We start from the raw sequence: 24,604 nt of genomic DNA on the forward strand, positions 1-24,604 counted from the left end.
ATGAATAAAATGAAATGTCCAAAAGAAGGGGAAGTGGCCCAATAGTAGCTTCTGCATTCCACACGGTCTATGAAACCACAAAACAGGATGCTATGAAAATGCAAAATTGTCCAGTGACTTAAAATGCCTGCATTGTTGCTGGAGTGGAAATCCACATAGAGAAAAGCCTTGCAATTTTAGAGAAGCCAAGCAGAGTGGACTTTTATTGATGAATAGCTGGTAAAGACCCTTATTGGAAACAGATGGACTGTCTAGCAGGCAGATAGTGGGTAGACACCAAAGATAAGTGCAGGACCGATGCCCTCATCAAGGTCCCTTTGACAAATTTCAAGCTCTGGTCAAGGGTCTGTATGTCTGACTTTGGAGAAGAAGGTCTTTTGTAAGTATACTAGTGTATCTTAAAAATATGACTCTGAAAACAGAAGGTCAGTTTCCTGAAGAACAAGGTCATTTGAACAAATGTCATGGGAATGAAATAGAACTTTCTGGCTAATAAGAAGAAAATGGGCCCCTCTTTGGAGGGATTCTCTGGGGACTTGCTGGATGCTTGGGAATCTACCTGCATGCACACAGCATGTCCACTTTTCATTCCCATCCAGGAAGGAGGAAACTTTCTCCTAGAAGGAAGAGCAAAGAGATGCTTTACTTTGTGGAGCAAAGGCAAGATAGAAGAGCAATGGTTTCCAGAACTTTTATTTAGTGAGTAACCAAAAAACAAACCCACTTCCAGGCAAGGCTCAGAGAAGACAAGTGGAGTCAAGTCCAAAGGCACATCTGGTTCAAGATTCCCCCACTCTATCTCATGTCCCCAGTTTAATCAGCCAGCTCCCAATCACCTTAAAGGAACCCCAAAACTCTGAGGCAAACCCAAAATAAGGAGCCTAGCTTCTGCCAATTTCACTTGGTCTACTTCCTTGACATGGAGGGATCAAAAATTAGTTATTTCAGTCTAAGAGCAATATAAACAGAAAAAAATATATTTTTTTAATACAAATAAATTCAATATACAATTTATAGATTAAAATTCTGGGATTTTTGAAAAAAAAGAGATCAGGGTTATTTTCTGTCACAATTAGATTTACATGTGCAACTGAGTTGAAAAAATTCTCCACTTTGTTGAGCCTAGTCTTTGGCACTTGCAAACTCACTGCAAGTGAGATGAGACCTTCAAAAATGCCCCGAGGGCCCCAGTCCCTGAAGGTGAATTGCTCAGTATTAATTTCTGTGTCAATAATTGGGCAAGATCCAACTTGATGAGTAGGGTTTAAAAAGGACAGACAAGGCTGGAACAGAAATAATCGGCAATCATTTGTTTTATTACCTTCTCCTCAAGATAGAAGCCTACCTACTTAGAGCTGACCTGAAGGCCCTGCTTATGGAACAGGCCCAGCCTTGAGCCCACAAAAAGCGGTTTCTGGATTTTCTACGTTCTATACCCTCTGCCCACTTCCTACTCAAAGCTTTCAACACATCCCCTCCCCAACTGCAGTTTCTTGAAGACAACGGATCTGAATCAATATGCTCACCATAAGCTATTAGGACATGGCCCAAAGTTTAGCCCAAAGCAGGCCCAGAACAGATTTTTGTTGAATCCCTCTCCACTGAAGAAGGTCACAGAGCCTATTATTTTTACAAGCATGCCAGGGGTTCCCATAGTGAAGCAAGCTTGGGAAGGTCTGATTTTATGCAAACACATTATTTTGGAATAATGAAAATACAGGAATTGGGTAAGGGAGTGTTGGGCTGGGAAGAGCTCACTGACACTTTTCAACCACCCAGATGATATGGGGTAGGAGAGGCATAGAAGAGAATCTCCTAGGATAACAAATAATGGATACTTTTCATAAGTGGGACAAGCATAAAAGGTGGAGTTTCCACCCATAAGGACCATTCCATCTAATCAAGTAAGCATCTCCAGTGGTTCTCAACCTTCTGGCCCTTTAAATACAGTTCCTCATGTTATGACCCAACCATAAAATTATTTTCGTTGCTACTTCATAACTGTAATGTTGCTACTGTTATGAATCATAATGTAAATATCGGATATGCAGGATGGTCTTAGGCGACCCCTGTGAGAGGGTCGTTCGACCGCCAAAGGGGTCGCAACCCACAGGTTGAGAACTGCTGATAAACAAATCAGCAGAGGCTAAAGGAAAAGCTGTTTGGTGCCTTGCAAGCAATGGATCTAGGAGTGAGTCATTCTTGGAAGAAAATAGCTGGAAATCAGTCCTGTCTGTGTTAAGTGGTGATTGCCTTCAAGGAAAGTAAAATGAGGAATGGTGTAGAGATCACTGCTTCCTTATGGAGATGATCCAAATAGTTGCAGCTTTTCAAGAAAGGTTGATTCTGCTGAACCCTGAAAATAAGGACTGGGAAAGCACTCAACCCACTTGTACAGCAACCATGAACTTAACCTTAGTGCTTTAGATTTACCCACTACCTCCAAAAAAGACAATTAGACATTTAAAACTATTTGAATTCCAATTCTTATTCTATTATGTAATTCTTTCTCATCACTAGCACCTGAGATTATCTGAGAATTAAGGTAAATTCATTTGTGACACACCTTAAAATTCATGTGAAGAACATGAGTCATGTCCCTAGCCGCCTGATATTTTCCACTTGAATATTAGCCTGTGCTGAAAGCGTTTTGCACTTAATCCCCTGAGTTCAGAGCTGAAGCACTTATAAGTCTTCTGGAAGATGAGTTGTGCTAACATGTTCATGTGGCAAACAAGCAAAGTTCCATAAAGTGATCTCTCCTCATCTCTGTGCAAAACACCTGTCTTCTGGGCACTCAGCTGGCCTCAGGATGGTCCATGGAGACAAGGACCCATTAAATATAAGGAGTTACTGTTTATTGAGTACAATGTGCCAGGAGATCTACTGCCCTTCCTTCCAGCTACATGAACCCATCTTCTGCTTCCCAATAGCACTGGTGTCCCTCTGACTTTGGAAAAATCATCTTCTAGTCTTCCTGTGCTCCATTTGGCTCATCTGTAGAGTGAGGGTGAAGCAGAATATTTTCCAAACACCCTTCACCTTTCAACCACAGGAAACCTACATCAGTATGAAAAGCTTGACTGTCTCTCTGAAAGTACCCTCTGGGGGTACTTTCAGAGAGACAGGGGTCAGGGGTCAGGAGCCAGGAGCAATCCAGTAGGGAAATTGAGAAGACAACAGCAAAGGCCCAACATCCCCCTTTCTCTGGGGTAGCCTCACTGCTAAGCACAAAGCTCAGAGCCAACTCTTGTTCTTTGTCTTCTGAATTGACACTCAGAAGGGAGCTTCCCTATAGCCACTACTGTTAAGAGATGTAGACACAACATCCTTGATGAAGCTTATGATATCCAGGAATGTGAGCAATTCCTGCTGTCATGGCCCTCCTCCCCAATAAGGGAAGGGTTTACTGGTCCATCGTAGGCATTTAATAAATACTTGCTGAATGAATTAATTAATGAAGATCTAATGAGTTAATGATGGTTAGGTAGATGGATGGATGGGTGAATGGGGTGAATGGATAGATAGATGGGTAGATGGGTAGATGGGTGGATGGATAAATAAGGACTATGAGCAGAAGCTCTGATTCCATGTTTTAAAACTGTTTCTATGTCTAAAAAACTGTGGGACCTTGAAAAGCTATTTAAAATATCTGGGAATTAGTTTCTTCCTAAGAATGTTAGTCATTAAAGTCTCTACCCTCGTTGGGTTACTGTGAAGATTAAAGCAGATAATCTTCATAAATTGATCAGCAGTTTGGCCAGCACACAACCAGCATTAATAAACATAAGCTATTTTTATTAAAATATTGAGTGCAAGTCATCTTATTACAAAGAAAATCTTTAATCAGTCTAAATCATGAAAGCAAGTCTAGACAAAATTGAAACCTATAGAATTAGCAGCACATTGTTGGCTCTCCACCCCTAGACTCATCATGAAGCACCCGTGGGTCACGAGGAGGCGTTTGAGAACACTACTTGTACAATGCACAACACAGCTCCTGTAGATTTGTAATATGAACAGATGGAATAAACTGCATGAGTGAGAGAATAGGTGAACAGATGGGAAAAAATAAAAAGGAATGAGAGATTTTCTAGTTCAGTGGTTCTCAACCAGGGGTGATTTTGCACACCAGGGGATATTTGACAATATCTTGGGACATTTCTGGTTGCCACATACTGGGAGGTACTATTGGCCTCTAGTGGGTAGAGGCCAGGGATGCCCCAACAACACACAGGACAGTCCACTACAAAGAATAATCCAGACCAAAATATCAATAGTACAGAGCTTGAGAATCCCTGGTCTAGTGAATTGAATTTAAACTCAGCTCCTCCATAGTATGTCTGTGTCTCTCTGTGTGTGTGTGTGTGTGTGTGTGTGTGTGTGTGTGTATGTTTGGGTAGATCTGCCTAAAATTCAGCTGATCTAAGGACCACTTTGTATGTCCTTATGTATTTATATCCATCTCACTGCAAGAAAGATCCTGCTATCATGAGTCAAATTGAAATTCCCCATGGGAGTCACATTTCTGAAAGACTGTAAAAGTTGCTTGTTTTCCAATATAAGGAAACCACAGTATCAGAATTTCAAATTGTTAAGGGGCCTTTTGACTTGGGAAAGCTGGAAATCACCTTATTAAAATGTAATTTGGCCATGGAGTATTTTCCACATGGACTAGTTTAATAATAAAAATATTTCAATTTTGTGGACATTTTCTTTAGCAATTTGGAGATTTTCAAATAAGCCAGCAGAAAGATGACAATGCTTGGCTATCTATTGGTCTCTACTGCCACACAGCAGTCTGGGAATGTGTCTGTGGGTTAAATTTTAACCTGCGAATTAGAAAATTTTAAGAGCTAGCATGGAAATTCATTCTTGCAAAACCTCCATTATAAAATTATGGGGTTGCTGATTCAATCCAGAAACTGAGGTCTATAATGCACTAACTGAATTTCATTTCTGCTTGAATTTCTGCAGCATGGTCATCCTGCCCCACCAACATGAGACTTTGAGACTTTGCCTTTCTTCCTGTCCTTGCCACCTGGACCCATTAGGTATAAGGAGTTACTGTTTATTGAGTACAATGTGCCAGGAGATGTGCTGCCCTCCCCCACCACCACCACCACCACCATCACTATTATAACTATTGACATGGATAGTTCACATTGACATTATTTTGGAGAACTGCCATTGTTGTATTTTTATTTGTACAGAATACTATCTGGCTCACAATTACGACATTGTTTTTTCTGAGAGTTTGAGCCCCAGAAATAATGTGTTTTATGTGATTTTAAAAGAACGAGAGACAAGTGTTTCCTTGACTTGGTAATATTTATTCAATATTCCTTGAAATTAGCAAGAATCAGAAGAAGCACATATCAATCAAATACAGCCACAAAAAAAGTCCTCATATAAATAAAGATGCACTATGAGAGATACTCGCTACGGAAGGGGCTGGTACCCTCTTACATTTACTATCTCTTAGCAACGGACAGCTCCAATGTAAATGTAACTTGCTCACAATTAAAAAGACCTTGACTTTTGAAAGAAAATATAGATCCAATTCGATTGTAATTGCCTCACTAGGCCCTTCCTTTAAGTACGTTTTCAAGGCCTAGCTTGACGACTGTTACAAAAACGACCAAAAACAAACTCAAAAGAATGTTCCACAAGGTTCAACAAAACAGTGCAGAAATAAGTTACTTACCCATGCACAGAATAAGGCAAAGGCTAATTTCATTCGGGTTAGGAATAGTAAAGGTAACTACTTTCTTTTTCACAAAACAGACATTTCAGACTTCTTTTTAAGTCACAGGGATACTGTACTACGCGTCATTCTCTATGTGTTTCCTAACTCTACTCAGAAAGCCACACTCACACGTTAACTAGAAACTTCTCCTTGATTAGACTATTTCTGTCACAGCCACGGAAATTAATCTGGGTGTCATGATAGGGTCTATCATGAAAAGACCACACACTAGTCGAAGCTTAGGGTTTAGAGGGATGAAAGTACATTAAGACGTAGTCTATGGACTTCTCAAATTCCATGTTTAAAATATGTGTTTCAAACTAAAAGCTGCAGAAAATTAGTTCTTAGATATTCTACCGAAAACTCTTGAGCAGCTAACATTTTAAATTTCTTAAGCTTTTTATTTTCTTAAAAATATTTCAATGAGTGTAGTATCCCATCTTTTTGAAAAATAATCCAAAAAATGACTACAAATCTTTTGTTTTAATCAGTGTGACCAAAGGTTTGTCATCGGGGCTGTAGTCCTCATAGGCGATGGGGGTCACGTCGTACATCGCAGGCCGGGATTTCTTTCCAAACCTAAAATCACAGGAGAGAGGACTCTAGTTAGGCACATGTTGGATCTCAAGTCCTAGGAAAGGCAAATGGTAAGAATAACTTATATTCAAGAATCAAATGGAACTATAAAAATACCCTAACAAATATATTCTCTAGCAAGTACAGAAATTTAAGACTTCCTCATAGTAACACTGAATGAGTAAAAATATTAATCTTTGGTGCAAGAGGCAAGAAATGGATTCCACAAAACACAGAGTCCAAATTAATGTTGAAGCTTGTAGGTTAAATCTTGGCAAAGCAGTCAGGCGTGACGGCTCTACAATAGGATTTAAAAGAACATATATTGATTTATCTTTTTCTTCGGAGACCCGTAAGGACGTGGAGAGGCAAGTTTATTTTACATTCACTCTGGAGCCTGGAATGCACAGTGACAGGGTGGTCTACCCCAGACCATGGACAGACAGCCCCTCCTGTGAGACTTGCCGGAGGGCTGTGAAGGCTCAGTGGTCTTCTGAGGCCCCAAGACATGGAGAAGGGATGAGAGAGGAAATGACTTCAAATATGTGTTTGTCCACAAAAATGTGCCATCCAGTCCCACCTACCTATTACTCCCTGACCCCCATGTACACACACGCCATTGTTTCTTCCCTGAGCACAAAGCCATTGTCCCAACAGATTGGTATATTTCAAAATCTCCTTGACAGCAGGACTGACAAACAGAAGCCCTGGGCGCCAAAATCCAATTTCGGGATTTCCTGAAAAGTCAGTATCAAGATGGTGATGATTACAATACGGCCAATTCAGCTCCTGGGTGGTCTCTTCCCATTCAAGACCTCACCTTCCACCGAAGCCCCTGCAGTGCAGTGGGATTTAAAGGATCTTCCACACGAACCCACCCCCCACCTGCCTTTTATAGAAAACAGGTTTTAACTATTTCAAGTCCACTGGGGCCCATTAGAAATGAAATTTTAAAAGAAGCTAAAATTTTTAAAAGGTGTCGAGGATAAGCACCCTAAGACATCAAGGGGCTACTTTATGGTGGCTTACATGTCATCTCCCCCCTTTCCTATTTCTTCCTTTGAAGTCTGTCTTCTCATGCACAGAGATGAAAAGGAGAATCGAATGGGAAAGGAGAAACATTGCATTTTCATGTGATATTTTCTTTTTAAATGTTTTTCTATCATGTATTCCCATTCATTCAAGATTTACTGGCCTCCAAGAGTACAAAGGCATAAAGCATGCCCGGCGGGTGCCAGGCACATGCAGATCTGAGAAGCATGCTGCCACTGAGAAATCACAGCTATTACTGCAACACTGAAGTCATCAATAAACTCGTGTCTACAATGCGAAGCCTCACCAAAGGTCCAGGATTCTGTGTGCATAAATGTATACAGCCTGCTGCGGTCTGTGTATCTCACTTGAGTGAGACCTGCATAATCTGAGACTCGGAAAAGGGGCACCAGTGTAAAAGCCAACTGGGTCTTAACACTTTCTCCCAAGTCTGAAAATGTCAGAGAGTACCTAAGGTACAAATATTTGGACAATGTATTTCTCATAAAATAGCCAGCTACACTGGTAATGAGATACCACCAATAATATTAATTTAATTAATTTTAATTGTAAATTTTTGAAGCTATAGAAAAGTATAATGTGGACCAGGGGTTAGCACACTACAGCCTGTAAGCCAGTTGCAGCCTGTTGCCTGTTTTTCAAATAAAGTTTTATTGGAGCACAGTTGTGTCCATCTGTAGTGCCTTTGCGGCTACAAAGGCAGAATTGAGGAGGCACAGAGACCTAAAGACTGTATGGCCCACAAAGTGCAGCATTTTTATTAAAATATATTTTATTGATTTTTTACAGAGAGGAAGGGAGAGGGATAGAGAGTTAGAAACATCAATGAGAGAGAAACATCGATCAGCTGCCTCCTGCACACTCCCCACTGGGGATGTGCCCGCAACCAAGATACATGCCCTTGACCAGAATCGAACCCGGGACCCTTGAGTCCGCAGGCCGATGCTCTATCCACTGAGCCAAACCGGTTAGGGCCGAAGTACAGCATTTTATAGCCCTAGATGAAAGCCACAGTCCCTCTCTCCAAAGGATTTTAGTGTAGTACTGGCCATGTTAACCATTGTGGAAGCACTAACAGAGTCATGGCAACAGTAGTATCTGTGTGACAGGCATCTAAACATCATATTTGGTGACAAGTCTTATGTACCTTACTTCACTAAAAAAATAATACCACAACTAGTTATAAGGCAGATCACAGGGTGCACATTCTTCTAGTTCATAATCCCCTGAAAGTCAACAGCTAAAACAATGTCACAAAGAATGTCAGATGGGTCTAACCTTGAAAAAGGCCCACATCAGATGCTATTTGAGAGAAAGTGACTGTTGCCTCTCATAGCTCTCCTTTCTTTTTGTTTTCTGGGATCAGGCACTTACAGCTGGTGGAGCAGCGAGCAATGAAATGTGACCAGAACTTGGAGAGTCATGTCATCGCTCCCACCAGCCAGTCAGTCAGTTATAAACTCTCTCAAACTGAAGGTAAGCAAAGCAGCTACAGAGCTGATGACTCATAGGATAAGAGAGAGGGCTCCTTCTCAACCCAGCACCAGCACCAATTGATTGCTGACATCACAGTCACCACACACTTCCTTAGTCACTCCTGAATGTCACAGATGACCCACTCAGTTTCGTCCTGTGTGGTTGCTGAGCTACAGTCATTCTTATCCAATGTCACCTCCAGACTAGTGACAGGAAGACAGGCCATGAAATGAACATTAGGCATAGGCTACTGCTGAAGACTAGGAGGAGGGTAATATCACAAGCATTGTGTTTTGTCAGTGCTTTCTAGGGTTCCCAAGAAAAGGGAGCAAAAAGGGCCCACCAGCCAGAGACCCAGCCTGCCTCCAGAGGGCCATGCTGTAGAAACCACAGGTTGTAACTACAAAAACCTTTCGATGGGAAAGTTCCCAGATATGTGGAAGGTACTGATTTGACTTCAACGGTTTTATTTGCAGTCACTGGTGCATGTAGGAGCTTGCTGGTTAGGAATTCTGCAGTAAATATTTTTTATAAAAATCGGCACCAAATAAGAACCAGGTTTGTAAATGCTTTCAAGTTTATCCTTTCCTTCCAAGAATATTCGGTAAATATCTTCCCAGGGGGCTCTATAATCAGGAAGCCCAGAAAAATCTATTTTAAACTATTCTGAGGCCAAAATAAAATATTCTTCCTCTTGACTGCAAAAGCATCTTACTTAGCTAGGGATCCTCTCACAGTGGAAGAATCCAATTTCTTGGGCCTCCCAGTACACCCCAGTATAAGGTGGTAACATCTGCTCTTCCTGGTGAACTGAACCCCTCTGGGAACTCTTGAACAACTGAACTTGTCTATTCTCTCCTTTTCACATCTTCTGTGTGTCATTCAATGATCGCAGGACACTGCAAAGACTCCTGCAGGCTGGTTCCACTCACCAAGCTAGTGTCTGAAATGAATCTCTCTCTTAGGCAGATGAAGGCATCTTCCATTAACCGCTAACCAAGATCATCCATCCATTTCAGATCAAAGTTTAGTAAGACCTCAAATTTTAGTAAGGTCTGCTATGTACCAGGACCCACTGGAGATGAAGTAATTAAAAAAAATAAATAAACCTCTGTTCTTGATGCACAAGCTAGTGGAAAAATTAGTCAAATAAACAACTGAGAAGAGATTTGCAGGGATCGATCTAAGGCAGTGGTTCTCAACCTTGCTAATGCCGCGACCCTTTAATACAGTTCCTCATGTTGTGGTGACCCCCAATTTCATTGTTATAAATTGAACATAATTGAAGCATAGTAATTAATCACAAAAATAATATGTAATTATATATGTGTTTTCTGATGGTCTTAGGCGACCCCTATGAAAGGGTCGTTTGATCCCCAAAGGGGTCTCCACCTACAGATTGAGAACCGCTGATCCAAGGGCTTCCTGGAAGCTGTGTTGTCCAGTTGACTCTTAATGGAAGAAGCAAATGACAGGCATCTGTGTAGGGCTTGATATGGGGAGGGATGAATCCTTTTTTCCTCATACTTGTAGAAGTCAGGCTCAGGCTCATGCAAGTCCCACTAAGAAGCTGTCCTTACTGGCCCGAGGCATGAGGGCAGATGCTGTCTCCTAACTCCTCTCTTCCACTGGCTCCTCTGCCTGGAAGCTGGGGACTGGCTTCTGCTTCCATTGACGTGGCAAAATTTCTGTAAGATCTAAGTGTTGGATTTGGGGGTTTCCTTTTGAAGAAAGCAAACTTTCTGAACTTCTGAGCTTCTTCGCCATTCAGACAGAATTTGGATCTGCTTGTATCAAAACCAATATCAATATATGATGACCCAATCAATGCAGCTAAGAGTACCCTTGAGCCCCAATCTTAAGACACCAAGCTCAGCCCACTTGTTACTGTAGCACGCTGACTTTCTGAATTGTATGCTTTAGCTTGTCTTACCAATTAAAAGAAAATGCGATATTCTTTAACACACAATATCATCATTATTTTTGTAATAAATATTCTTTGCAAAAGTCAACAACATGTTAGATTAGCGATTTTTTTAGTGTTATAATTGATTTGGAGAGGTTAATATGGTGATATCTGTTTACACAATCCTTTATTATTTGTAAGTTAATTTGATTGCCATAACTGTCTTGGAAGGAAGGGTTATTCCTTTCTACAGTTGAGGGAACTGTATTGTGGAAGGTTAAATCATCTAAAATCCAGAGTCAGGTAATGGAATAATTGGGCTCAAGGAAGTATCTCAGACACCTAAACTCACATTCTTTCTGTGATAGCACACCAAGTCCTTGTCCCTTTCTGAGTCTTCCCTCCAGTAAAGGACACTGTTTTATATAATACAAACTCCATTTTTAAAAATAATTTATTTTTCAATTACATTTGACACACGGTATTATATTAGTTCCAGGTATACAACCCAGTGACTAAATCCTATATAATAAAAGGGTAATATGCAAATTGACCCTAATGACCGGGAATGACTGGTCGCTATGACACACACTGACCACCAGGGGGCAGATGCTCAACGCAGGAGCTGACCCCTAGTGATCTGTGCGCTTCCACAGGGCGAGCTAAGGATGTCCAACTAACGGCATGGGAAGCGGGCCTAAGCCGTTAGTCAGATGTAACATCCCCTGAGGGCTCCCGGGCTGCCAGAGGGATGTCTGACTGCCAGCTTAGGCCCAATTCCCTGGGAGCAGGCCTAAGCCAGCAGGTGGACATCCCCCGAGGGGTCCCAGACTGCAAGAGGGCGCAGGCCGGGCTGAGGGACCCCCCACAAGTGCACAAATTTTTGTGCACTGGGCCTCTAGTATTATATAATTTATTAAGTGATCATTCTGATAAGTCTAGTACCCATCAGACACCATATATAATTATTATAATATTATTGACTATATTCCTTGTGCTGTACTTTATATCCCTGTGACTATTCTGTAACTACCAATTTGTACTTCCTTTTCCCTTCACTTTTTTTCACCCATCCCTCGTCCCCTTCCCCATCTTGCAATTGTCAAAATCTTCTCTGTATCTATGAGTCTGTTTCTGTTATGCTTGTTTATTTATTTTGTTTTTTAGATTCAACTGTTGATAGATATGTTTTTATTGCCATTTTGTTATTCATATTTTTTAATCTTTTTTTCCTTCTTCTTTTTAAAAGAAACCCTTCAACATTTTATGTATATGGGTTTGGTGGTGAACTTTTTTAGCTTTATGTTGTCTGAGAAGCTCTTTATCTGCCTTCAATTCTAAATGATAGATTTGCTGGGTACAGTTATCTTGGTAGTAGGTCCTTACTTTTCATCACTTTGAATAGTTCTTGCCAATCCCATATGGCCTGCAAAATTTCTGTTGAGAAATCAGCTGACAGTCTCATGGGAGCTCCCTTTTAGGTAACTAACTGCTTTTCTCTTGCTGCTTTTAATATTCTCTTTTTTTCTTTAACCTTTAGCATTTAAATTTGATGTATTTTGGATTTGGCCTCTTTGGGTTCATCTTGTTTGTGACCCTCTTTGCTTCCCGGCCTTGTATGTCTAGTTCCTTCAGCAGGTAAGGGAAGTTTTCCATCATTATTTTTTCACATAGGTTTCCGTGTGATAGCTGTTAGCCATTTTTAAAGTTATAAAATGGAATAATTTATATCTATGCTGACTGTTTGGAGAGTAATACTGCTAAAGACATTCCAAAAATAAATCATCTAAAATTTTTCATACTCAGTGATTAAGAATCAGATATTTATCGCACAGGTAAACACAAATTGAAGGAATGTACCAAATAAAATCAGAAAGCCAGCAACCAATGAAAAGGGGTTTGCTTATAAAGCAGTCTCATTATCAACCCCAACAATGTTCAATAGCTTCAACAGCACCTTGAACCTAGGTTTATTCTGTGAAACCCTCTTTGTGGGTGTAAAGTCCTATTTACAACATAACCCTGGTCCCAAGAGTACACATGTGAAAGCAGCCTGTCCCTTTCCCCTCCTGCTGCCCCTGCAAAAGCCCACCTGGCGTGCCGTATGGAGGCGATGGCATTGCTGAACTCGCTGTCAATGCTGCGGCAGTTGTAGAACTCCTCGTAGGCCGGCCTGGAAGAGCCCTGGTACTCGATGCGGCTGATGCGGCAAATCCCCACAATCAGGATGATCAGCATCAGGATGAAGGCGACACACAGGGCCCCGATGATGATGTAGAGGGAGTGCCGGGGCATGTTGGTGAGACTCTCTGCCATGTGCCCGGACTTCCACTGGAGGTCTGAAGGCAAAAACAAGCAAATGGCTGGAAATAAGTTGTGGCCTTTAGCATGGGAAGGTCTTTCCTGTCCTTGCATGGGTAACTTAAAATGTAAGGGTCATCCTCACTGGGAAGGTTTATTTTCTAAGGATTTTCCAGATCCAGGGCTAATATATAAAGACCTCTTACAAATCATTAAGAAAAACCATGAACATGTCATAGAAAAATGGGCAAAGGATGTAAAAGGAATTCACCAAAGAAATGCATATAGAAAATTATTTAGCTTCATAATTATTTTTTAATTCTATTTTTATTGATTTCAGAGAGGGAGGGAGAGGGAGAGAGAGAGAGAAACATCAATGATGAGAGAGAATCATTGATCAGCTGCCTCCTGCATGCCCCTGCTGGGGATCAAGCCCACAACCTGGGCATGTGCCCTGACCAGGAATCGAACCTTACCCTCCTGGTTCATAGGTCATTCTTCAACCACTGAGTCACATCAGCCAGGCCATAATTATTTTTTAAATGCAATTACTCTCAGTTCTCAAACATAATTTAAATTTTTGATAACCACAATTGATAACAGTACAGAAATGGGGGCTGTGTAAATTGATATACAACCCTTGTATGGTCTAATGGTTGTGAGTGCAACAGAGAGAAGAGTCCAGAGAATTTATGCTGGGGAATTGGTCCCATAGGATACAAAGCCCTGTGTACAAGGATGTTCATCTCAGCATCATAATGTTTAAATTATCAACTATTACACATTTAGAAAAACATTCAGAAAATAGGCCCAGAAACCCATGTACTCACCAAAGTTAATAAGTGTTCATATTTTTCATTTTTCCTTTAGTGGCTTTTTTCCAAGGTTTTTTTTTAATAAAATGTTACAGATATAGTTAGAATCCCCACTTCCATTCTCTCTCTTCATCCCACAGTAGACAACACAATTTATAAAAGCAAAAACATGGGATGCCCTAGCTGATGTGGCTCAGTTGGTTGGAACATCGTTCCATACACCAAAAGGCGGCAGGTTCAATTCCAGATCAGGGCAAATTCCCAGATTGTAGATCAATACCCAGTCTGGGCTCATGCAGGATGTAACTGATCGATGTTGCTTTCTCACATTGATGTTTCTCTCTCTCTCTCTCTCTCTCTCTCTCTCTCTCTCTCTCTCTTTCTCATCTGTCCCTTCCTTTCTCTAAAAAATCAGTTAAAAATGTAAAAAGGTGGGAAACAACCTAAATATTCAACTCTTAGTGAAATGAAGAGAAGTTCATCAAATAGCTAAAGAATTAAAGGTTATCAAGCAGGACTGGTTGTATAGTACAAGCACATGTAAGCTTAAAATGTCTGTCTACATACTAAAAAGCTTAGAAGAATAGAATGATAATAGGGATGAACATTTGTTGCTTTCTTACTATGGACTAAGCTCTTTGAAAACATCTCATTTAATCATTATAACCACCAGAAGATGTATTACTTTCTCTCCCCATTTTATAGATGTGGCCTAAGAAACTGATGTCATTTCCTGGGTGTGTTGTCAAATACAAGTCTTGATATAAGTTCTTGGCCTCTGCCTCAATGTGCTAACAACAGTGATCTCTAGAAGGCAGGGATTTGTATTTCCTTTTTTATACATCTCAGGCATTTACTTCCCAGCTTTTTAAAAATAATGTATTCCTTTTATAATAATTTAAAAAGGAGCGATACATTATTTGAAGAAAGTACCCATGTATTATCTTCCAATGTAAATAGTGGAAGGAGTGTGGGCCTTGGGATCATACCAACCTTGCTTTCAATCATGGCTGCAACATTTACTTGGCTTCCCTGAGCCTTGCTTACCTAATTTATAAGAGGAAAATAGCAACATATACCCCATGGGCTTGCTGTGAGCATAAGTTAGGAAACATGTTTCTAAAAAGTTAAGCATGTTCACTGCCAGGCATGTGGTGGTTGGTCCCTATAGAGGAGCACCTGGGTGGTGGAAGAAGTAAGGATAAAGTGGCTGGTGCCTCTGAGGCACATGCCCCAAGCTCAGGATTATTGAGCACTGTCCTATGCTCTTCCAAACAGCACCAACCTGTATGCACAGGGAAAAAGTGAAGGATGGAATGTAATCTCAGTGTCTGGCAGAAGTCCTGTTTACAGACCTGCACACAAATGGAATGCTCTGGATAACAGGAGCAGGATTTGAAAGAAAGCTGTAAAAATTTAAAAGGACTATGCAAGACCAAAGAGAAGTTGACTCATGTAAAAAGAAGATGCCTTCTCTGCTCACACCATCACTACCACCTCTCGGCCATCACTTCCAGATTAGGACTCTGGGTACCTGAAAATAGGATTCAGAGATGGGTGGGAATGGGCCTCTCTTCCCAGGAAATCCTCAGGACTCTTCTCACTGTTGCCCTCATAGCCTCATCTTAATGACATGGAATCCGAGCGTCAGCTATCCTTTACCTGGAAAAGTTAGTTTGCAGAAGAGCACAAGGACCCCTTTCCCAGAAGCCTAATGGAAAAATGACCCATGCCCCAAGCCTGGAGGGTTCCTGAAAGTTTGAGAAGAATGGGACAACAGAAGAGACAGCTCTTTGTATCCAGATCTTCTGACTCCTGAGCTTTTCACCAACACTCACTCTTGAAGTCTCGCATTGCCATTGGAGCCTGCCTGCCTGAGCTCACAAAGCCCAGGGAGCCATAGGACTGACCATTAGTGCATTCACAGAGCCTTCTGTGCCAAATCACACACAGGCGAATGGACCAGCAGAAATCACTGCAAACAAATGGTCATAATGGAAGAGAGAAGGTGTTTTGTGAAATTTGAACCAAGACTCAATCCTGAAATCGGCAGTCATTGCATTTGGCATTACCTGGTGCACATTGAGAGAGACAACTCATTTTTCTGGCTGAAAGAGAAGTGTGACTCACTTGATTTCCAAGTATTTTGACATTCTCTGAAAAAAATCAGTTGTAGGATGGAGTCCAACACTCACAGAGTCTGCTCTAACACCCATTTAGCATCAACACAAAGGCAGCCAGTACTGCTTTCTGCTCCAACTTGGTGGAGGGCTCAGATCTGATTGCTGCAGCAGGGCCACACAGGTTGTGAAATCTTATGGTTGATGCATAACCACATAAATAGTTTACACATCATATTAACTGTGTACACACAGGGAGTGCACAACCAGAAGGCCAGGACAGTGGAAAGACAACTGTACCGCATTATGTGCTCGGCACGTTGTCCCGGGCCTGATGAGCTGCCTAAACTGCTTGTATTTCGGACCATCGGCTCTGTTTCCCAAAACTCTGAGTTCCAAGTTGATTGGACTTTTAGGAAAACTCAAAATTTCTCCTAAAACCTCTGCTTCCCTCTGCCTTGCCCTTTGCTTTTCCCAACTTTACCTTCATCTAAAGCTTCTCTGATAAGTGAATGTGGCTGCTTCGCACACTAATCAAGTTTGGAGCCAAGGTGGATCTGAATAAATCCAATGCTTGGTCTGAGAGGCAGCAAATCTATCTGCACCAGGTGGCTGCAGCTGCCGACTCCTGGTCCGGGAGTGCTCCTCATAAGTCATTGCTCTGCTGCATCTTGGGAGTCCCACTGCATGAATCATTTACTATAATGGCTACAGTGTGGCTGGGGAAGAACTGCACACCAGCACATGCTGAATGGGATGGTCTCAGCAGCCCCAGCAGGTGCATGACCAGGAATGTATGCACATGAACTGTTCAGGAAAAATGTCACACATATGGGTCTGAGGGATAATTTGTGTTTTGGTTTAAATTCAATTTGTTTGACATTTTGTATTTTCCAAAGTGCTTTCACATTTAACATTTTCACTGATTGAATGCATAAATCCAAGATAGCCTAGTCTCCTATTTCTCACCTGCAGAATATCAGTAATCCAATAGTTTGACCACAGATTCAACTGTTCAGTGTCTATCGTTCAACTGTCGGTCAACAAGGTTGACTGTAATTCTAACTGTATGAACCTTATAGCTTCTATACAGATGATACAAAACACCACTAAGTAAAAATTTATAGGAATTTTGATTTTTAGACCTTGATTCTAGAAATGCAAACATTTTATAAAAATACACATACACACCCCAAAAATTATGATCAGTTCCAAGGTTGTAACAATAAGTTGCAGTAACATTTTACCAGGGTTGTTTGTTAATTTCAAGAATTTAGGGTTTGCATTTGCCTCAGAATATATACAGAACACCAGAGTTATTTGAATGATCCTTTTGGGGCAATTCTAGATCAACTTTGTTGATCATTTTGATAAATCTGTACGGTCTGCTTGATTATTGCTTCTTATTACTGATGGGGGGCAGACAGTATATCTACTGGGGCAAATTTCTAAGAAACATTATTAGGGTGAACACTGGCACAGAAGGTTGACATGAAAATGGAACCACTAAAATGGTATTAATTTGCATGTAAATCCTATTGAGGTATCAGGATCTCTAGTGATGGCTGCTGGAAGGGCTGATTCCATTTCACGTGTAGTGCCCTTCACTGTGAGGTCTCAGATTTCAGGATGTGATGAACTCAAGCTGAGATCTGTCTGCTGAGAAGAAGATACTTGTGCTAAAATCTAAGGAAAGAGAGCTCCAGGTATAAGGAACAGCACAGGCCAAGACCCTGAAGACAGAAATAAACCTGATCTGTTCAAGGAAGAGAAAGCAGGACCATGTGGCTGAAGCAGAGTGAGTAAGAAAGGGAAGTGGGTGATGTGACCTCCAGAGGCAGAGGTCAGGCCAATGGAGGCTCATTTACTGCCTTCAACAACTCAGTAGCTTTCCAGACCACATAGCTGTGTGGACTTCAGATCTCTCTGTTCTGTGTGTATCTGAGCTTTCCTGTTGAGATCTACTGACCTGAACTTGTACCATCCAGACACCCTCTTCGTGGTTTCTGGCCACTTCAGAAGCTCACAGATGCTCAGGGTAGAAAGAGACCTCTGAGGGTCCATGGCTCACACAGGACTGGAGGCCTCTTAGACCTTCCCTGTCCACTGACAAGCCAGATTCTGCTTGCACACCTTTTCCTTGGATTCCTTCCATTTGATTCAGATCCAATTCTCTAGACCAGGAGTGGGCAATGTCCGGCCATGGGCCTTATAAGGTCCACAGAATCATTTTGTCTGGCCCTAGCAAGGCATTAGGGGTGAGTTAATTAAATGTTTAACCAAATATAGCAGGCTAATTTTTAAGTTGATAATTTTGTATGCCCCGTGAATATTATAACTATCCAAATGGCCCTTGGCAGGAAAAAAGTTCTCCACCCCTGCTCTAAACACTGTACACCAGTTTCAGGTATATGTGATCACAACCCTCCCATGCATGTTCTCCACTGTTACACTCAGGCCAAGGGTGAAGTACCCAACACTGGAACCCACAGAGCCTAATCTATGATAACATTTATTTTAACATGTTGGCTTAATGGGGAGATGCAAATGAGATCAAGTGGAAAGTGCTCTTCTAGGCAAACAAAGAGCCCAAGTATGGACCAACATGTGTGATGTGCCCCAACACCTTCGGCTGCTCATGGTGGCCCATGCCCTGCAGGTACATTGGCTAAAAAGACAATTGCAAAGGTTCATCTTCCCAGGAATAGCTCATAGCATAAGAGCTAAATAGTGTAGAATTAAAGAGAAACTAGCATTTATTTACTGCCTACTGCATAGCAGAAATATGCACATATTTGCCTCCTTTAGTCTTCACAGCAACCTTACTATAACCATCTTACAAGTGAGAGAAACGAGGCTCCACGAGATAAATGTGTTTGTATGGGTCACATAGCTACAATATGAAGCCAACTTTGTCCTTTTATTATTTGTGCATGTTTTACTAATATCATCATCACTGGGAGGAAGTAAAATTTAGATTTTTTGTAATTATAGGATTGTACTTCAAAACTTCTTGAGGGCATCCTATGTGTTCCTGACTTCTTATTCATACTGTACTATGTATTAATCTTTACAATTAAAATTTTAAAGTTATAAATAGATGTTATTCTGAGAAATGTGTCATTTCATACAATTATCAAATTTCAGAACAAAAAGTGGTCCCATTTTATGGATGAGTACACTGAGGCTCAGCACAACTAAGTAAAGCCGCACAATGAGTACTATGGTCAGGGTGAGAAGCAAGGTCCTACTGACCCAGGCCTGCAATCCCTTCCACCAAAGATCCCAGCAGAGTGGACTTAACATCCTACACCAATAATAGTTTTAACATCCTACCCAAATCATAGTGCTCAGCATTTTTACTATTGGAATCTCTTTCTGTCTCTTTCTTCAATAAGAGAGTATTTCTCATCTTCAACAGGACAGTTGGTCTTAAAACCATTCTGTTTCAGAGCATTTGAGAAAGTTGAAGGAGAGGCCTAAAAATAATTACCTTCTTTCCCTCTCAAGCTCTGAGCCAAGAGCAAAGACAAAGAGTGAGCAGATAAGAGCCCAAAGGGCACCTTCACTATTGGTCAAGTTGATGGAGAATGTTGTCCACACTTGTGAATAACAAGGCTTCGTAACACTGACCACCCCGCACCTTAGACACATACTAAGAATTAGCCATCCAGCCACAGGCCATATGGACCACCAGTGAGGGGGCTATTCTTAAAGCAGTTACAGCATGGATGACTACAGGCAGCAGAAAGGCCTGCTCAGGAGGGAGACAGACAGACAGGGAGAGACAGACAGGGCTCCGTGTAAGTATTTGCCTCCTTCCAAACTCACACAGCAGATAAGCTGTCTTTACCTGATGATGATTAGGCCAGGGGGTGAGAGGCCCCAGGAGGGAGCTTTTATGAAAGGTTCAATTGCCTTGACCCATTTAAATAAGAAGAAAGGCAGCTTTCAAAGTTGAATTTTTAGCAGTTTACAAACCAATGGAAACCCCAATGCCTTGTCAGTTCTCATTTTCACCTCAATCCTAGTAGACATGGTATTTGAATGTATAAAATCTTGATTGTGACATTTTCAAACTTCTGTTAGTTCGTCTTTAGAGAACACTTAGCTCAAAATGTTTTTCAGATTTTCTTTTTCACTCATCCTCACTGGATTTTTTTTTCTCCAGGCAATTGATGGAACTTAATATGTTTGAAGACACTTGAAGACATAAATGCAAAGTGAATTTACATTTGGTGTGTGTTTTTACATTTTCAACACAGCGCCTCTGTTTTGTGCTGCGATTCTAACGCGTCTCTGTTGAGCGCATTTTTGGCTGTAGCAGCAGCAGTGAACTCTGGATGACATCTGCACATTCTCATCCCATGGAAGGGCTGCCTTCAGACTCAGGAAGAAGTGGGAGCAGCAGAATGCGGGGGTGGGGTGGGGGCAAAAGTGTGACACTGAGATGCGGGAGGCATGGCGACTCAGGCAGCACTGCCTCTGAGAGTGACAGGGCTGGGCACGGTCAGCATCCCTTTCTTGGTGAAAGAAAACTGGAGGTTAAATATAATAGCTGAGAGGCAGAAAAACTTACGGATTTCACAGTTTGCTCCCACCCAGCCATGTGGGCAGTGGCAGGTATAACCATTGGGCTGGTCCAGGCAGGTGCCGGCATGATGGCAGGGGTTACTGTCACATTCATTTATGTCGATGTCACACTCTTCGCCTAAGGAGATAAAGAGAAGTAGCTGTGAGACGATCAGCTGCATCACCCATCGCTTCTCTAGCCAAGTAAAGCTCCAGATCTGAGCCCGGAGTTCATGATCTCCAGCAATGGAGCCCAATTGCTGTTTGTATAAAGTGCAGAACTCTCCCAAATTCTAGTCAGGGGATCTTTTACTTAAATAAAACTTCTTAAAAAAGAAAAAAATAGCCTTGGTAAAAAGACTTTTCTTTAATCTAATGAACTAGTTAACTAAAGCTGATTCCCGCGTCTGAACAAATTTTCCAAAGTTTATTGGGAAAGCAAATTTGGGTTCCTGATTTCATTAAAGAACTCTATTTTGTATTTAGTCAGTCGAATCTTATTTTTCTGAAACTCCAGATAGTTGAGAACTCAAAGGTTATGATTGTTTTGTAGCCAAGTGTTTGAGCGTGAGTCAGGACATCTAGTTTCTGGATACTTGTAGAGCACAGCTGTGTGCCTAGATTGAGTCAACTATGAAAATTTACTCCAATTTCCAAATTCCTGGATATGTTCCTGGGGTGGACCGAAATGCTCAGGGAGGGCATTAGCCACAAGGGCGACAGTTGTGAAGTCTGGGTTGACCTAAGTTGGACATAATCTTCCCTGAGCAATGATGGCCCAAAGGAAATTCACAACCGCTCCAGACTGTCCTTTCTCCATAATGAAAAATGTGCCCTGGAGTCTCGACCCCACCTAGACCCAACTTTTGCCCCCCTCAGGGAGTGCCTGGTTTAAACTTATAAACCAGAACATGGGAAGATGTCACTGTGATTCAAACACCAATTTACAAGAAATAGCTTGTTATTAGCAGTTACAGGAACAAAGCCATCTTCCTGTGAATTAAAGCCATAGGATGAGTCAGTACCAACTGGGTGTGCTTATGAAATTTAAAGGTATCTCATCAAAGCTGAATAAAAGAGGGTAACTCAAATTGAGGCACTCTCTCTTAAAAGTTTGAAAATGAGAAAAAAATTGTTTTGATATACTCCTCCATTTGTTTAGATAAATGTAAAAAAGCTCTTCTTAGCACTGCGATAGTTGTAGACGAAAGAAAATGAGCAAAATCAATATTTTGTCCATTTTCAAAAGGCAATATTTCAGTGTACACTTGGGTAATTACTTCCAGGCTGACTTAATTAGCAACGAAGTGCTTTTCTGTCTGCTATTGGTTTACCTCTCGTTTATAAAACCACCATATGTCACCCACAGCCACTTTAGAGGAGGAATCTCACACTAAAATATTTCACATCTGTTTCATTTCACACTCTTTTCATACCTAGCATATGACTCTTTCATTTTTAAAGTGGAATCTGTCCAACAAAACATTTACTACTTCTAGATCCTACTAAGTTGACTATAATTCAGTAGTGTCTAAGTTGAGTTTGTTTCCTGCAGTAAATATAGTCATTTACATCAATAGAAAAGACATAAAATTGATTTCCTCTTACTAACCTATTTCAAGGGTTTTCTTTTTATTAATGGGGCAATTGCTCTAAGTGAGAAGGGTATAGACTAAACAGTTACAAACAGCATTACAAAGTAGACTAGTAAAAGAAGCATAAATAAGGATGTACTACGAAATATTAAAAGGATGAAATCAAAGGCCTTGACAAATATATGCATCCGTATTACTTTCAAACCATTTAGGAAGACAAGATTAATTGAAGTATCTACTCAACAACAGCTTTCTTTAGCTGGCAATGGGAATACTACATATTCTGAAATAAGATGTCCCATGGTCTTTGCAACAATAGCTGCAGAAAATACCTAACTTCTCCCTACTAATTCCTTAAACTATGGGTAGTCCCAGGGCTCTATGTCCAATCCATCCAGTCCTGTTCTGGTCCCGAGCTTCTCCAGGGAGGTAAATGCCAAATTCAGGATCCAGAGCCACCTTAATGTGTGTATTGGTTCTTAGATCTCTACGAGTCTCTAACACAGTCAGGAGAAATCCAAAACCCCTAGATTTGTCTATTCTTGGCACTCAGTAGATTGGATTTGGGAGGTATAGAGAGCAGCAGGAGAAAATAGGATGAACTCTTTCTACAGACACTTATCAAATATCTAAAACCCAGACAGAGTCCCGAACCTATTCCAGTCTGACTTTTATCACCACAGTGTTCTTAGAGCTCTACTGGGGATTAGATGTCATTAGTTAATGATTTAAACTCCATGCCAGGCAGGGGCCCAAAGAGCTAGCAGCTATTTCCACAGCCCGTGTGCTCTGGGAGAACCCTGGAGCGAGGCACAGTGCTCAGAAACCTGTAGATTTACTCTACAGCCTATTTCACAGTCTAACACTCCTATGCTTCTGGTTGAGTCAGTTATCCCCCAGCTGGCTCTCTGATGCCTTCACTGTGTCACATGCTGGTGGTAGGAATATGGAATGATTCTGATGATGGAGCCAGTCAGGAAAAATGTCAACCAGAAGACTCCCAAAGAGGACTGCTCTTCTCTGCCTTACCGAGCTCATGTTTACTGCCCATCAGTCTTATGCGAGGTATTTGAAGAATTATTGTGAATGATGAAGAGCAAGTTTGAGTTCATTTGCATTTTCCCATATTGAGAATATTATATGTTTTTATGCATTTCAACACCCCACCATTCTAGCTCCAAGCAATGTGTATACTAGCTTATTTTACTAGAAAAGTTCTTAGTATATATATCATCTTTTTTTTTACTCATATTTGACTTAATAAATCTTTATGCTTTTGTAGGCTTGAGCCAATGACTTTTTCATTGACTTGCTTACTTTTTTAAAAAAAATCTGAGTTGGAGAAAAATCAATTACTTTTAAATTGCTGTTGTGCACGAATAACGTTTGTAAAGAGAATACAAAATGAAGTTTCTACTTCACTAAGGCTGGAAATCAGAGTCTGAACTTTAAATCTTTTCAATTGATTTTCAATATACTACTTTCTAAGAGGCAATATGTAGAGTAGGTATCAAATTTGGTAGTATTTATGCAAGTTTACAAGTGTACTGTTTAATTTTCTATGCTTTCCTCAGATAAATTAAAATTTTAAAAAGATTTAAAAAATCAAAACTCACTGCTATTAGTAAATCCTTGGGCTAACAAAGCCCACATTGAATGATACCAATGAAAATGATTAAATTGTAATACATATTATTAAATATATAACTACTATATGCCACTCACTGGACTGGGGGCTTTAACTATGCCTTCATACTTGACAAACATTTTATTCCAGATGAAATGGATCTAAAAAAAAGTATTTGGAACTTCTACCATGATGGAAAAACTGGAACCTGTCTTGACCTCCCACCATAAAAAATTAGACAAGTGGATGAAATATGTATTTTTAAAAAACACTTTTAAGACATTGGACAACAGGCAGAGCATGACCGTGACTGCTGAGAGAAGGGAAACGAAACAGCTGAGTACCGCCAGCATCCTGGCTTTCTGCCTGGACCCAATTTAGAACACAATGGTTTCACTGAGCTGCGGAGAACTGGATTTGGTGGAGGCCAAGATAGCTGTAATTTGCAGAACAGACTAACACAGAAGATAAAGCCACTCAGAAAATGAGCATCAGAAATATGCCATGTCCCTTGAGTTAGTTACTGGATGTTGCATATGAGTAAATGGAACTCCACGGGCCTACAAACAAGATGAAGGATGAACAAATCCCAAAGCTCACAGAGGACTAGGAGGGATTCAAACTTTCACAAGTCAGAGTGCAAGTATTTTATTGACCAGCCAGTGCATTTGCCTTAGCAGTAGGGTAGGACTATCCCCTGAGTAAAAGCTCATCCTCCTAAATATAAAAATCATCCTTAAAAGGATCAGTCAGATTGCCAAGTAACTTACCTACCTGCCACCAAAAAAGGCAGCTCTCTGAAAAGAAAGACAAT

At 40.9% G+C, this 24,604-nt stretch overlaps 1 protein-coding gene across 1 annotated transcript in view; it reads right to left on the reverse strand.

The window, feature by feature from the left end:
• Nucleotides 1-5,317: 5,317 nt before the first annotated feature.
• Nucleotides 5,318-24,604, reverse strand: part of DNER (delta/notch like EGF repeat containing) — a 154,350-nt gene continuing 135,063 nt past the window's right edge. The window contains exons 11-13 of the mRNA XM_006082776.2: nt 20,576-20,707; nt 12,853-13,099; nt 5,318-6,328 (exon numbers count right to left, since the gene is read on the reverse strand). Of these exons, the coding sequence (XP_006082838.1) occupies nt 6,217-6,328; nt 12,853-13,099; nt 20,576-20,707 (491 nt within the window). The 3' untranslated portion in view covers nt 5,318-6,216. The remainder of the gene's footprint in view (nt 6,329-12,852; nt 13,100-20,575; nt 20,708-24,604) is intronic.

Source organism: Myotis lucifugus, unplaced genomic scaffold (genome assembly GCF_000147115.1).
Source record: "Myotis lucifugus unplaced genomic scaffold, Myoluc2.0 scaffold_3, whole genome shotgun sequence".
NCBI lineage: Eukaryota > Metazoa > Chordata > Mammalia > Chiroptera > Vespertilionidae > Myotis > Myotis lucifugus.